The 12,711-nt window shown below is 33.9% G+C and overlaps 1 protein-coding gene across 6 annotated transcripts in view; it reads left to right on the top strand.

Annotated features, from left to right (window-relative positions):
• Positions 1 to 12,711, top strand: part of PTPN4 (protein tyrosine phosphatase non-receptor type 4) — a 108,221-nt gene that overhangs the window by 49,680 nt on the left and 45,830 nt on the right. For 3 of the 6 annotated variants that reach the window (XR_011098094.1, XM_068687443.1, XM_068687442.1), the window contains 8 exons: positions 2,133 to 2,175; positions 2,251 to 2,350; positions 5,914 to 5,958; positions 6,202 to 6,254; positions 8,467 to 8,587; positions 9,632 to 9,719; positions 10,693 to 10,734; positions 11,117 to 11,205. Coding sequence is in view for 5 of the 6 variants with exons in the window: in XM_068687443.1 (XP_068543544.1) it covers positions 2,133 to 2,175; positions 2,251 to 2,350; positions 5,914 to 5,958; positions 6,202 to 6,254; positions 8,467 to 8,587; positions 9,632 to 9,719; positions 10,693 to 10,734; positions 11,117 to 11,205 (581 nt within the window). In the remaining variant the exon portion in view is untranslated. The remainder of the gene's footprint in view (positions 1 to 2,132; positions 2,176 to 2,250; positions 2,351 to 5,913; positions 5,959 to 6,201; positions 6,255 to 8,466; positions 8,588 to 9,631; positions 9,720 to 10,692; positions 10,735 to 11,116; positions 11,206 to 12,711) is intronic. The other 3 variants (XM_068687439.1, XM_068687440.1, XM_068687441.1) reach the window with 3 other exon arrangements.

Consider the following 12,711-nt stretch of genomic DNA (forward strand, 5'->3'; position numbering starts at 1 on the left):
AGTTGAACACAACGCTAATAAATACTAATAGTTATTCCAAAAGAAGAGGGACTTCACAGATAGTTGATACAAGCACATGCTTTAACAGCTTAATATTCCTTCTAAAATATTTGGCTTTTCAGCAACTATCTACTTGCCATCAAAATATGTCAGAGCTAAATAAAATTTTTACAACTATTAGTAGTCTAAGCTGAAGATTTATGGGTTTGATTAATTCTGGGTTTTGATATCAGCTTACTTTTACACTTTGCTCATTTGTGCAAAGGAAACAGATTGGATTGTCAAATACTGCGGTTAAATGTGTAATAACACACTGGAATATTACTAGGATACTGAAATGCTGCAGGACACAAAACTGGCGGGGGGAAAAAAGAGAATTCTGCCAATTGAGTGTGAAACCTCTATCACTGTGTCTAAATGCGAATTGCATAAACTGCCTAAGCTTTATGTATTTGTATAAAGCTCATTTCCTAGCACAAATCAACACAGGAAGCATTGATGCTTTCTACAGCGGAGTGCTGTGGCTGGTTGTGGGGGCCTGGAGCAGCCTGGGGAAGAGGGGATCCCACATATTCCTACCCCTCAGACCTGCTAGCAAGTCTGAACCACGTCGGATAACGCTTCTTGCTACCAGCACCTTGACCCATAAACTTCTGTTAGTTTTGCCTGAACCGTATCAGCTTCAGCTTCTTATCCTGTTAAGTGATTTAATGCTTTGCAGTCTCTCACGTTTTATGTTTGGATCCAGTTATATCATGTGAAGCATGGATATTGCTTGTTAAATACAGTTTTAAAAAAAAAAAGTTACTCTTCTGTGGTTTAAGCTATATTAGTACATTCCAAATTGATTTTTTGCAACCAGAAGGAAGTGAACGCAAGCTTTTCTGCTAAGCATTTAAATTCCAGGTTTTCTGGATTAACTATAATCTCAAGCAGTATTTCTTGGAGAAAAAAAAGTCAGAGGATTATCAGTCAGATCTATGTATTTATCAGATATATTGAATCAAAACCCCTGTTTAAAGATACTCAAGTGTTTTTAATCATGTTCTTCTCAAGCCATCTGCTAGAAGGATACCACATTTGGATCTGGTCAGCATTATTTTGTATTCCCAACAAATGAAATGACCGAACTAACTTCAGATCTGTAGTGTGTATCAAATATTTCAAGTCTGTTTGCTTCCTCCAAAGGGGGGTGGTAAGTTTGAGGTAGTTGTGTGCCATACACGACTTGGACTCTGTGGTTCACATGAGGGATCTGTGGCCATGCAGCTGGTTCCTGGGGCTTGTGGGCTTGCGTTCCAAGGCAGGATGAGGAACGAAATGGTATTTATCAGAAGTGAAGGTATAAGTTAGCTAAAGTACGTTGGTACAGGGTCTGCTGGGGTGGTAGAGGGAGCTGTTCAAATATCTTGTAGGGCTTTCCTAAGAACCACACTTCTCTCTGAAAGTTGCAGCATTGACTTTATAAAGATCTGCATATACGATGGGTGAATATACCAAAGCAGTATTCTCCCATAGAGACGATCAAGGTTGGTAAAAATGTTCTGTAGTCCTTAATCCAGTAGTTCAGTAGGCTGCGTACAAGATTGATTTACAAGATCATAGTTAAGGATGTTGCAGAGTTGACTCTGACAATTGGAGGAGAATCTGTGAGCCAGTGAGATCACTCTGGATGTGTCAGACCTGCAAACTGCAGAGTTAGAAGGAACCTGAACTGGTTTAAGCAAATTAACTTCCGAGGACAGTAAATTAACCTTTGCTTTTCACTGCCACATTTAGTTTGCCTGAGATAATCAGTTTAAAGAATTGCTAAAGATGGTTAAACACACCCTAACTGAGTTCTAACCTCTGTCAGGTACAGGTGACAATGACCATGTTGTAGTTTTCCTAATACTATAACAGACAGATACCTGGAGAGCAGAGATTAATCTCAGGTAGAGAAGACTAGCAACTGCTCATGATAATGTTGGTGTTTTTCCAGAGTCTATGGTAATACTCTGTATGCCAATAGGATGTTTTGGTAAAAGACCAAATAAAAAGTAACAAAATTACAACGGTTCCTGATACATATGGCTATAATTAGTGCTTTTTTTGTTTCTCTAAAATTAGTGTTATAATTTATCTCTTTCCAGAGGTGGTTGGATCCAAACAAACCTATCAGGAAACAATTAAAAAGTGAGTACGTATATGTATTTGGACAATTCATACATCATTATAATGATGTTTTTCCAAGGTGCCTTGATTAATTAGAAATACTTTCCTTGACCATAGGAGGATCTCCTCACAGTTTGAACTTGAGAGTTAAGTTTTTTGTAAGTGATCCAAACAAGCTCCAAGAAGAATATACAAGGTAGGTCTAGTTAATTCATCAATGACATATTTTTCTAGAAGGTTTATGTCTAAGGGGAAAACTTTTTTTTTTTTTTTTAAAGGTATAACACGTAAATTTTCTTGTAGCATTTTTATGTGTAGTATATGCAGGCTTCTAATTTTTGTCTGATAATTACAGGCAGGAACTATGCAGTTGCACCAAATCAACATAACAAAAAAACCTCTATGAATAAATTTACAAATATATATGCAAAATTAAGTAACTGCATAAAGAAAATACTATAAAGTAGGAACAGGAAAGAGAAAATAAAAGAAGGGAAAAACTTAATCCTGCAATTTATCAGTGAGCAAAATTTAATTTTATCCTTAATTGTGTTCTCCTTTATGATTAAAAAAATCCTGAGCTTTCTGCATTTTTTTTTTTCCAGTTTTCTGCCTGGCACTAATAAGTTCATCTCTGTTCATATATTTGTAGTCTTAGCTTGAATGATGTGAGCTCATTTTGCTAGCAATGTGTTGAAGTTTGCTGAAGAAAATGCTCAGTGTGAATCCAGTTAGGAGGTTTTTGAGTTGCAGATAGCTCCTGAAGAAATGCCTCATGTTTTCAGTATTAGTTCTACTCTTCTACATAAGTGGTGTGATTTGACAGATTGCAATTTTTGGATGTCAGCCATTCTGAAAACAGGTCAGCCCTGTTCAATATCTAAATTATTAAAGATAGCTTTAGAAACCTAAGCACTGAAACTGTGAAAATTTGGCTCCATATTTGTTTATAACATTGGTTTTGTCAAATTTTTAACAAAAATTTGTACACATTTATGTAGTCAGAATTTACAAAAATGAGCCCCGGATTAGTCTTTGTTTTATTGAAATATTTACTCAGAGAATTTTGCAATATACTATATTAGAGGAATGAAAAATATGTAATTTGGATTGAAGGGCAATATAAAATATTACTAAGGAAATTAAAAAACAGCAAATGCTTATCTATATCAAGCAAACAGTAAAGAAAAAAGACAACTGTTTACATAAATGTTATGCTGTAAATACAGTGCTGCTATAAATACAGCAGCCATTTAGGTAAGAAGTAATGTAGGATTGCCATATCTGGGTCAGCTTTGCCTTTTTAGCTAATAGGCCTAATTGCCCCTGAGAAAACTCATTTATATTTGGAATTATTATAAAGAGAATGCCATTATCCATGGGGTTTTTGTAGTGAAATTAGGATGCCTTGTCACTGACATGTGGTCCTTTCATGTAATCAGCATTTCCCCTCTTAAAACAAAACCAACCAACAAAAACAAAACAAATGGAAAAAAAGCCACCAGAAAAGGGAAGAAACAAAGCCCGTGCTTTTGAGTTTTCATTCACGATGAGACTTCTCAAAAAGTACTCAGTTTTTATAAATTTCATGGAAAAAAAGAAGAATGAGCTAACATGAGGCAATACGAATAGATTGGAAAGGTTCAGTGCAGGCTCATATCTTCAAATTAGGCCTCTGAGAATTTGTGAGGGGGAGGCAGGTTATGAATGCCTCAGGTCAGAAAAGGGTCAGTGGGAGCTCAGCTTGTGTTGGAGGGTTTAGCTTTAAGAACTTACATTGATAGGAGATGAAGCTTCATTAGTTCTGCTCATCGCAGGACAACCTCTTTATTAACAATGACTCCAGTTAACAATAATTCTGTCTTATCCTTTTCCCTATATTTAAGGAAGATGAAAACATTGTAATGCAATCAAAGCCTTCTTAATTGGTTTAGCTGAATTTGTTGTACAGATTTTCAGGTCTACATTAATACAGCTTCTATTGATTTCCCATTTTGCTTAATAATATGCAAGACACCAGTGTTTGAACTGGGGTGGTTAGCTAACAAGCAATTAACTTCACTGTTCACTGAAAACAGTGGACAGAAAATGAACTCTGATTGGCATTCGTTAATCATCAGGTCCATTAAGTACCATGGCATATTTCTAATAATGCCTTTCACAAAAAGTAAAAAATAAAAAATGCATCTGCACATGCAGAATTTTTCCATGTTTGTACAGCCATGAATGTTAACAGTGGGAAGTATTGATTTACGTTTCTTTAATAGGTGAATAAATTTGCTTCGTCTGTTTCTTTTTTTTTTTTTTTTTTTTTTTTTGCATCAATGTGCATTCTAAGATGCAAAATGAGAAAGTATTTTGAGTTCTCTAAAGCCTGTCTAGTGTCTCAGTTTTAACTTCTTAGGGTTAATACCAGAAACAAAGCTTGTTGCCATTCCTAGAGGTCCAGGATCCTTTAGAAGGTTTTGTAGGAGTTGAGCATACAGGAGCTAACATCTTTGCTTATCAGTTTGCAAGTATTTTCCTGATACTATTTCAAATGTGAAATGTTTTACCTTTCACTAAATTTAGCTTGTAAATGACTTGATTTCTGTATGTATTTGTAAATGTTTGTGAAAGTCTTCAAAGTGTATCCAGTTTCTGAAGACTACGCTGAATCTTAGTCTAAACAATTATGAGAAATCATGATATATAATAGTGATATATATTGTTTTGAACTTCTTAGTGCAAGTTAATATTGGAAAATATTTAATGTTTGGTTTTAGTCAGACTTAAAGTGAGTATTTTTGATACGTAATTGTTGAATGTTTATGATGAACAAGTGTGGCTAACAGTACTTCCAAAGCAGTACTACAGAAGGAAAATGGCTAGTTTTTGTAATAATGATGTAGGATGTTCCAAAACTTAATAAATTTATAAGAAGACAGGAACGATGTTAAAATTTTCCACTCACTGGGAAGGTTCAGGTTTCTTTTTTTTTTTTGTTTTGTTTTTAAGTTACAGAGTTTCTGCTGCTAACATTTGGTTGAAAGTAGTCCTTAGTTTAAAGTGTTAGTCTGCTCCTTTTGCTGTTCCCATCTCCTTCCTTACTTGAAAGAGTGTGCATGTGAAGAGTAGAAGAACTTCTAAAACAAGCTTTTCTCACATCATAATTAAAAAAAAAAAAATCTTCAGAACAGAAGTTCAAGGGAAGTCAAAAGACTTCTAGAAGGCTTTTAACATAATAAAATCCACAACTGTTATTTAAGAATGTGATGCCAAAATACTGAGACTAATTAGTTTAGTCTAAATGAAAACCAAGTAATGTCAAATATTTGATGAGAATAAACTAACGCTTTTTATCTACCTGGAGTATAAAGCATACTTATTAAGTTAGCAGTGTATATAGATGCCATCTTTGACTTTTGGCTTGCGTGCTGAATTGTTCTATTGTTACACTTAGTCATCATGAAGGCTCTTTTTTTTTTTTTATTTATTTTAAACTGAACCGAAGTACCATAAAATAAAATGGGTAAAATGTGAATTTGTCAATATACTGGTGAAATACATATAATATCATTATACAGTAACTACTAGCCTGTAAATAGTTTAATTTACAAAGTTGTACTATATTACTAATCACAGTTTAATTTCTTTCCTGTAAGAGTTTAAGAAATAGCATGCAAAGTGTAAAGGTTTAGCCTTGTGCTAACGAAACAAAATGCACTAAACTAATGAAAAACTAAATGATTTTTAATTTCTGTTCTGTTTTTTAATAAGGTACCAGTATTTTTTGCAAATTAAACAGGACATTCTTACTGGAAGGTAAGATATTTTTGTTATGTTAAATATAGCATGAAACTTTGACAAAACATTGTTAAGTTAATCATAAATTATATAGACAAAAATAAAAAATGTTTAAAAATAACATTTATGCAAATAGAAGCATTTATAATAGTTACCCGTCCAGCTTGTGCATTGATAGATTATGAAAGATTAGGCTTTTCAAAATAACTGTTTCATATGAAGTACGTAATTTCATTTGGTTTTCTTCTAAAAACAAAACAGATTGCCCTGTCCATATAATACTGCTGCTCTTCTGGCTTCCTATGCTGTTCAATGTAAGTATAATGAAGTATTCGTATATATGTAAGTCCTGAGATACGTAAAAAATGTAGCACTGGATAGTTTAGTTTCTAAAGAATGTAGTTTGTATATCATCATATTTGTGGACATAACATGATGTTTCTCGTTATTAAAGAAATCTGGCTGGTTGTTTTTTCTCCCCCAGAAGATTCTGCTGCATTAGAGAGAAATACTAATAGCTCTCAGTTTTCCTTCTTTAAACCCATGCAGTTAAAAAACAAACAAACAAATCCATTGCATTTCTCTGCATTCTGAAGTGTGATTTGATATACATGTATATGTTTTTGAGTCATACTAAAGCAGTATTTAGACACTTGCATGTTTTATGCTGTAAAGTGAACCTCCAAATGAGTGTGAAGTAAGTTCTGCTCATATCTGACCAAATAGTTCAACACCTGTGTTACCAGTTTTAACTACCCATCAGTGGGTAATTATGTCTAGAAGACTGAGATTGTCATCTTCCTTTCTTCCTGTTTTCCTTCCATAAAACCTAAACTGTTCAATGGAAGGAATCTAAGATATTCAACCCTTAGCTCTTGGAAATTGTGATTGTCAGAATCTGTTTTATATGCAGGCCTCATATATCCATGTGTATTCCTGTATTCCTGTGTTATATTTACATTTTGTACTTCTTACATATCAGAGAAATAGTCCATGATGATTTTTTCAGGGAAAAAAATACATGGTAATGTTAATGTAAAATATTATGTGCAGTTTTGATAAGTGGTGAAAAGTTGCTTGCCTTTTTCCAGATCAATCAGCAGAGCAATTTCTCTTTCAGAAAACACCAAACTGCAGCTGCTAGAGAAAATACGTAGTGTAAATGCTATCAGAAAAACAAAAGTCATACCTTAGCATTTTGCCTTAGAAAAGTTTGATAATGAAGCAGACACTATGAAAAGTTTATAATGTTTTAATCTTCTAAGAAAAAAATGTTTCTTTTTAAAATAATGTAGTAGTAGCGGGTATGCATTGTGCATTGTAGTTAACATTTACATGCAAGATCTTGCTGTCCTTAAGTTTTGCAGTGTTCAGATCTGTCTAATGGTTTTCTGTGCATGCCTGTTACTAAACTCTCTTTGGGTTTAGGTCTTAGAATTCTTTATTTGTAAACAGCAGCCATAGACCTTAGCCACCCTTGCAAAATATATATTATTATATAAAATACACTTGTAGCGTATTTTAGTAAGAATTGCACTTGTTTACAAAGCCTGGTCACATTTTCCAGTTTTGAAATCATTTTTAATAGGATCAGTCTCTGGTAATGCAAATGCCCCAGACTACTTTCCTGCCTTTGCTTCCCTTGCTTATCTTCTCGCTCCTCTCCTTCATCCCTCCCATTGTCAGTTTTTCCATACCCCACAAATCATCAGTAGGCCTTCTCAGGACCCCACACCATGCTAGGTTGCTGTGAACTTTCCAATTTTCACATGTTATGTTACTTATTACTGTAAATCTGTTAGATGGATTGCAGACACTTACAGCTGGATTTATTTTTGGATTACAGTTAAAAACAAAACAAAACAACAAAAACTCTAAGTCTGTAGTTTCAGCAAGTTGTGTGTTTTTTTTTTTAATTTATTCTGACAGTAAATGTGATTTTGATTTACTTAGGCTTTTAAGGAAGTGTTAGAAATTATGTAAATACGCTTTTTAGTAGTTTCAAATAAACATTGTAGGTGTATGTATGCATACAATTGTACAAAAAAATTTTTTTCTAATGCTTCTGAATATATCTTGGTGTAGTTGTTTTAGCAGAGCTTCCAAAGTGAAGAAATAGCAGTTGCAAAGTTTAAAAAACAAAACAAAACACAATCATATCAAAATAAGCAAAGGTTTAAAAAAAAAAAAAGAAAGAAAAAAGCTAGTACCTGCGATACCTTGAAGTGTATTATTTAATACTCATCATTATAAGAGCATTTATGAATTTAATTTGTGCATTAGAAATTAAACACTTCATAAACTTCCTGCGTAAACACCCACTCAGAGGTCTTTTTGAATGATTTCCACAGCACTCAATGAGAATGTGACGCTATTCAAAGGGAAAAGGGGAGCTAAAATGTCTAATATATTTTAATTTGCTGTAGAACATAAAGTATGTGGGAGCAGACTTGTGTGAATTTGGGGGCATTGCACAATGCCAAGTACATCACTGATAAACAATAACCTCTCTTTTTAATATTTTAGCCGAGCTGGGAGACTACAACCATTCAGAAAACTTGCCAGGCTACCTCTCAGACTATTCTTTCATCCCTAGCCAGCCTCAAGACTTTGAAAAAGAAATAGCAAAATTACATCAGCAGCACATGTAAGGATTTACAGCAGAAGATATTGACTGACTTGGTCAAATCCTGACTGCTGGTGCTGTGCTATTACATAAAAACTGAGTATTTTGTCTTAAAGGTTTCTGTTAAAAAATTCTCTATGTGAATGTGATATTTTTTGTAGAATGTCTGTATAATAAGTACCATTGATGCTCTGCAGAGATGGAACGCATCTGTTAGAATAAGAAGGAATATTAGTGAGTAAATGAACATGGTAAAGGTGCACTGAAATTGTGTGTGTATTACATAAGATATTAACTTAGCAGGATACAGTTACTTTAAAAGTGTTACTCAGTTCTTGAGAATGCATAAAGGCCTTGTTTTCATGGTGCTCTTACCAGTACATTAGAGTCACTTCAGAAGTAAAAAACAAGTCCTTTTCTCCAATGTCTGGTCTTTCCTGTTCGCAATTCCTTGACTTTTTCCTAAAGAGGAAAAGGCAATGAAGCAATGGAAAATACATTTTTCTCAATGTGTAATGTTCAACAGTATTTCTTTCATTGATAGCTCCTTGGCATTTTTGAACTGAGGCACTTTGTTCTTACAGTAAAATTTAACAAAAGATAAGCTATAGTTTAAAAACTACTGAATGTTGTTTTACATTTCAGTTAATGGCTTAGCAAATCCAGTTAAGTAGAGTAAATAAAATTCAAGTGGGTTGATGATAATTTAAAGTTTGAAGGTGAGTGTTATGGAGAGATTGCTATTATCAATGCAAAATACGGAATTGCAAAAGTAATTTCCAGATTCCAGAGCTTCACAGACATTTAAACAATACAATGCATTAGAAATAAATAAATAAATAAATAAGTGCATTTGCAAACAGTGTGTTGCAGTCTCTTTTCAAGACACTGGAAGCACCAGTTAAAATTTTTGGATTGCAGTCTGCTTATGGTGAGAAAGGAAATTCAGAATTCCGGGTGGGGGAAGAACTAGTAAAGCTGATGCATATTTTGTATTTGAGCTCAATAAAGAGCCTGATGTGGGGGGTATATTTGAATGTTTCTTATTTAGCTTCTTTCTTTCAGAGGGCTGTCTCCTGCAGAAGCAGAGTTCAATTATCTCAATACAGCACGTACCTTAGAACTTTATGGAGTTGAATTGCACTATGCAAGGGTAAGTTTGGATCAGCTAGCATTGTAATGTAAAAGTGGATTCCTTGGATATTTATGTGGTAATATATATATTTTAGTGAGTCTTCCCTGGCTGCTGTTTTCAGGAGAAAAAAATGAAATTATATTATAATCTGCTTAAATGCAACTTAGCAATTTCAGCAGTTGCTATGCTCTTAAAGGTGTTTTCCAACCTAAACAATTCAGTGATTACTTGTTTGCTTTAATTTGGGCTTAGTTTGTGTGCGTTATTGAGGTTCAACCTGAATGCCAGTTTGGTTGGTTACTGGTGAAAAAGAAAAATGTACTTGTTGAAACGTGCTTCTGATACTTAAGGATCTGTCATCTTTTAAGTATATTTTATTTGGTTCAGATTAGAACTGAGCTACAGATCATTATCTGTATATAATGTGATCTACCATGTAAGGTGAATGTACTATAATTTGATGTGATATGTAGCGCGTAACGTATATAACGTGAAGTGTAATGTGAAAACAAATCACTACCTATCCTTCCGCTGTAAATTCAAAAATGAAATAGAGGTTAAAATTATGAAGGATATACATCTGAAACCAGGGCTTTTAAATGAAAAGTCTGATCATGAAGAATAATTGAGTGTGTGTGGAAACCTAGTAGCTTACTTCTTCGTAATAAGTACAGTGAAATAGTTTTATCTGGTAAAGCAGGTAGCTTGAGATCTTGAAACAACTTGCCATGACAGTGCTACTATTTCTCCAAAGACTGAATGTAATCGTTTTTAGTAAATAAGACAGCTCTTTTTTAAATATTCTTGTCTAACTCCCTAATGTTAGAGAAGTATGCAGCATAATGTGATAAGTACTGCACTTCACTACTGTCTCTATCTTCCTATTTTTGCACCTGTGTTGAGAGACCTGTAGCAGGCATTTGATTAGAGTGCATAAATATTTGAGGGAAAATGTGCTGTTTAAATATGCTTACAATATTATTTGTTTTAGAATCTCTCCTCTCTGTGTTCTGAGATTGCAATTTCCTTTCAGGTAGGAATTTAAGTCGCTGGTTGCTTTTAGTATAGCAAACGCCAAGCCAATCTATTAGTGCTGTTATTCATAATAAGCTGCTAAAATACTCTCTATTTTTGTTTCTTCAATGTTGGAGGAAGATGGAAGATCTAACTTAGAAAATTAAAATTCTGTGGTAGTTTATAAAGGGCTTAGAGCAAACATACGGGCTTGTTCGAATTAGGAGGGAATAATGTAATTCCTACTCATCTTACTAAAACAGGTTTCCTTCCATGTAAATCAAGTTCTATTTTGCTATTGTGTTTTTTGTGTTTAGAGAGAGAGATGAGAATGAATATATATGAGATTTCAAAGATGTTTATATTGTTTTTCAAACCATTGTCTCTTTTCTCTTTTGAAGGATCAGAGTAACAATGAAATAATGATTGGAGTGATGTCAGGTGGAATACTAATTTTTAAGAACAGAGTACGAATTAACACCTTTCCATGGTAAGGATAACTGTTTAAAGTAGTGCTTTTGTTTGGTATTTCAAAACATATTTTTACCACTGTCAGTGTCACATGCTCTAAAGAAGACTGAAACTTAATTATAATATCTCAAGGTGAAATGATTTACCTCATGCTGTGCAATGGGTAATTTATGATGGGTTTTTGTCCTGTTCTGCATGCTGTGCTGTTAAGTGATTGTGGTGCAAAATATAATTAATTTTAATACTTCTTTATGAGTTTGTAAGCGTACTTTGTTTAATCAACTGTATAGCCAGTGTTACGGTAATGTCAACTTTATTCTAGGTTATTCTTTCAAGGGACCACTAAACTTACAAATCTTAACCTGAAAAGTGTTTGCTGTGATCCGTTTCATCACATATAATTTAATTGTGCTTCCTGTGTTAAATTTAGCTTAGATATATTATTTGAGGATAACTGAAGAGTAGCATTCAGAGATACTGTTTTCCCTTCATCCACAGATAGCCATTTTCACAATAAAGTTCAAAAAGTGCATTTATCGAAGAAAAGGCTGTCACTTCTCTGAAGTAAAATAGATTGTAAAGCTGTTCTGTTATGTAAGCATGGAGTTACCCTCAGTAAACAAGTTAACATGATGAGATCATCAGTCTCTTAAATTGGGATCTTGTTTTTACTTACTCATGTCAGAAGGGGAAAGATCGAAGAGAAATCCTATTTCGTTACATCACACTAGTGCTTTACCCAAGTTTGTCACCTTCCCCAAAGCCTTTTTTTGCATCCCTAAGAAGTAACTTCCCCTTAGATTCCTTTGCCTGCTTTGAATTTGCTCTTACAGTCCTTCTCACTACATACTTCCCTGTACATACTATAATCAAGATCTGAGTGGGCTGTCAGCCATATAAAATCATTGTAATAGACATGAGTTTACCAGGCACAAGAGCTTTTCGTATTAGAAAACATTTCACGTTTTCATTTGCTGATGATCTGTGATCTTAGGCAATATAGCATTGGAATTTTCTAAGTTCATCTTCATATAAACAGATTAAATTGATTACCCCAGCTGAAACTGGAAAAGCTTTTCTCTGAATTCCAGATATGGGCACCTGAAATTCTTGTTTGATTGTTGTTTCCTCTTAGTGTATGGTAAGATCCATTACCTGTAGTCAGTGACTTATTTTCACTTAGTAAGCTTTCTTGCAGACATTCAAAATGATAATGACATCTTTTCTTCAACCCACTGAACTTCTGAGACACTTGGGTTTTCAGTGTTTAGCTTAATCTCAAGTTTTGTTGTAGGATGTTATTTAATTTGGGGTTTACTGTGTTGAGAAGCAGTGTGAATGATCAAATTTTAGCAGATAAACACAACGAGCTATGGACAAAAGCATTCTCCACAAACAGATATAATTGAACACAGTAAACATATTGCCTCTAAGCATTTAAAGAAAAGTAAGCCTGAGGCAAACACAGCGTTTACATTTTCAATCTCCATGATTAGTCTGGTAAATGAAAACTGGATCTTGAAAT

Source organism: Anas acuta, chromosome 6, assembly GCF_963932015.1.
Source record: "Anas acuta chromosome 6, bAnaAcu1.1, whole genome shotgun sequence".
NCBI classification, from domain to species: Eukaryota; Metazoa; Chordata; class Aves; order Anseriformes; family Anatidae; genus Anas; species Anas acuta.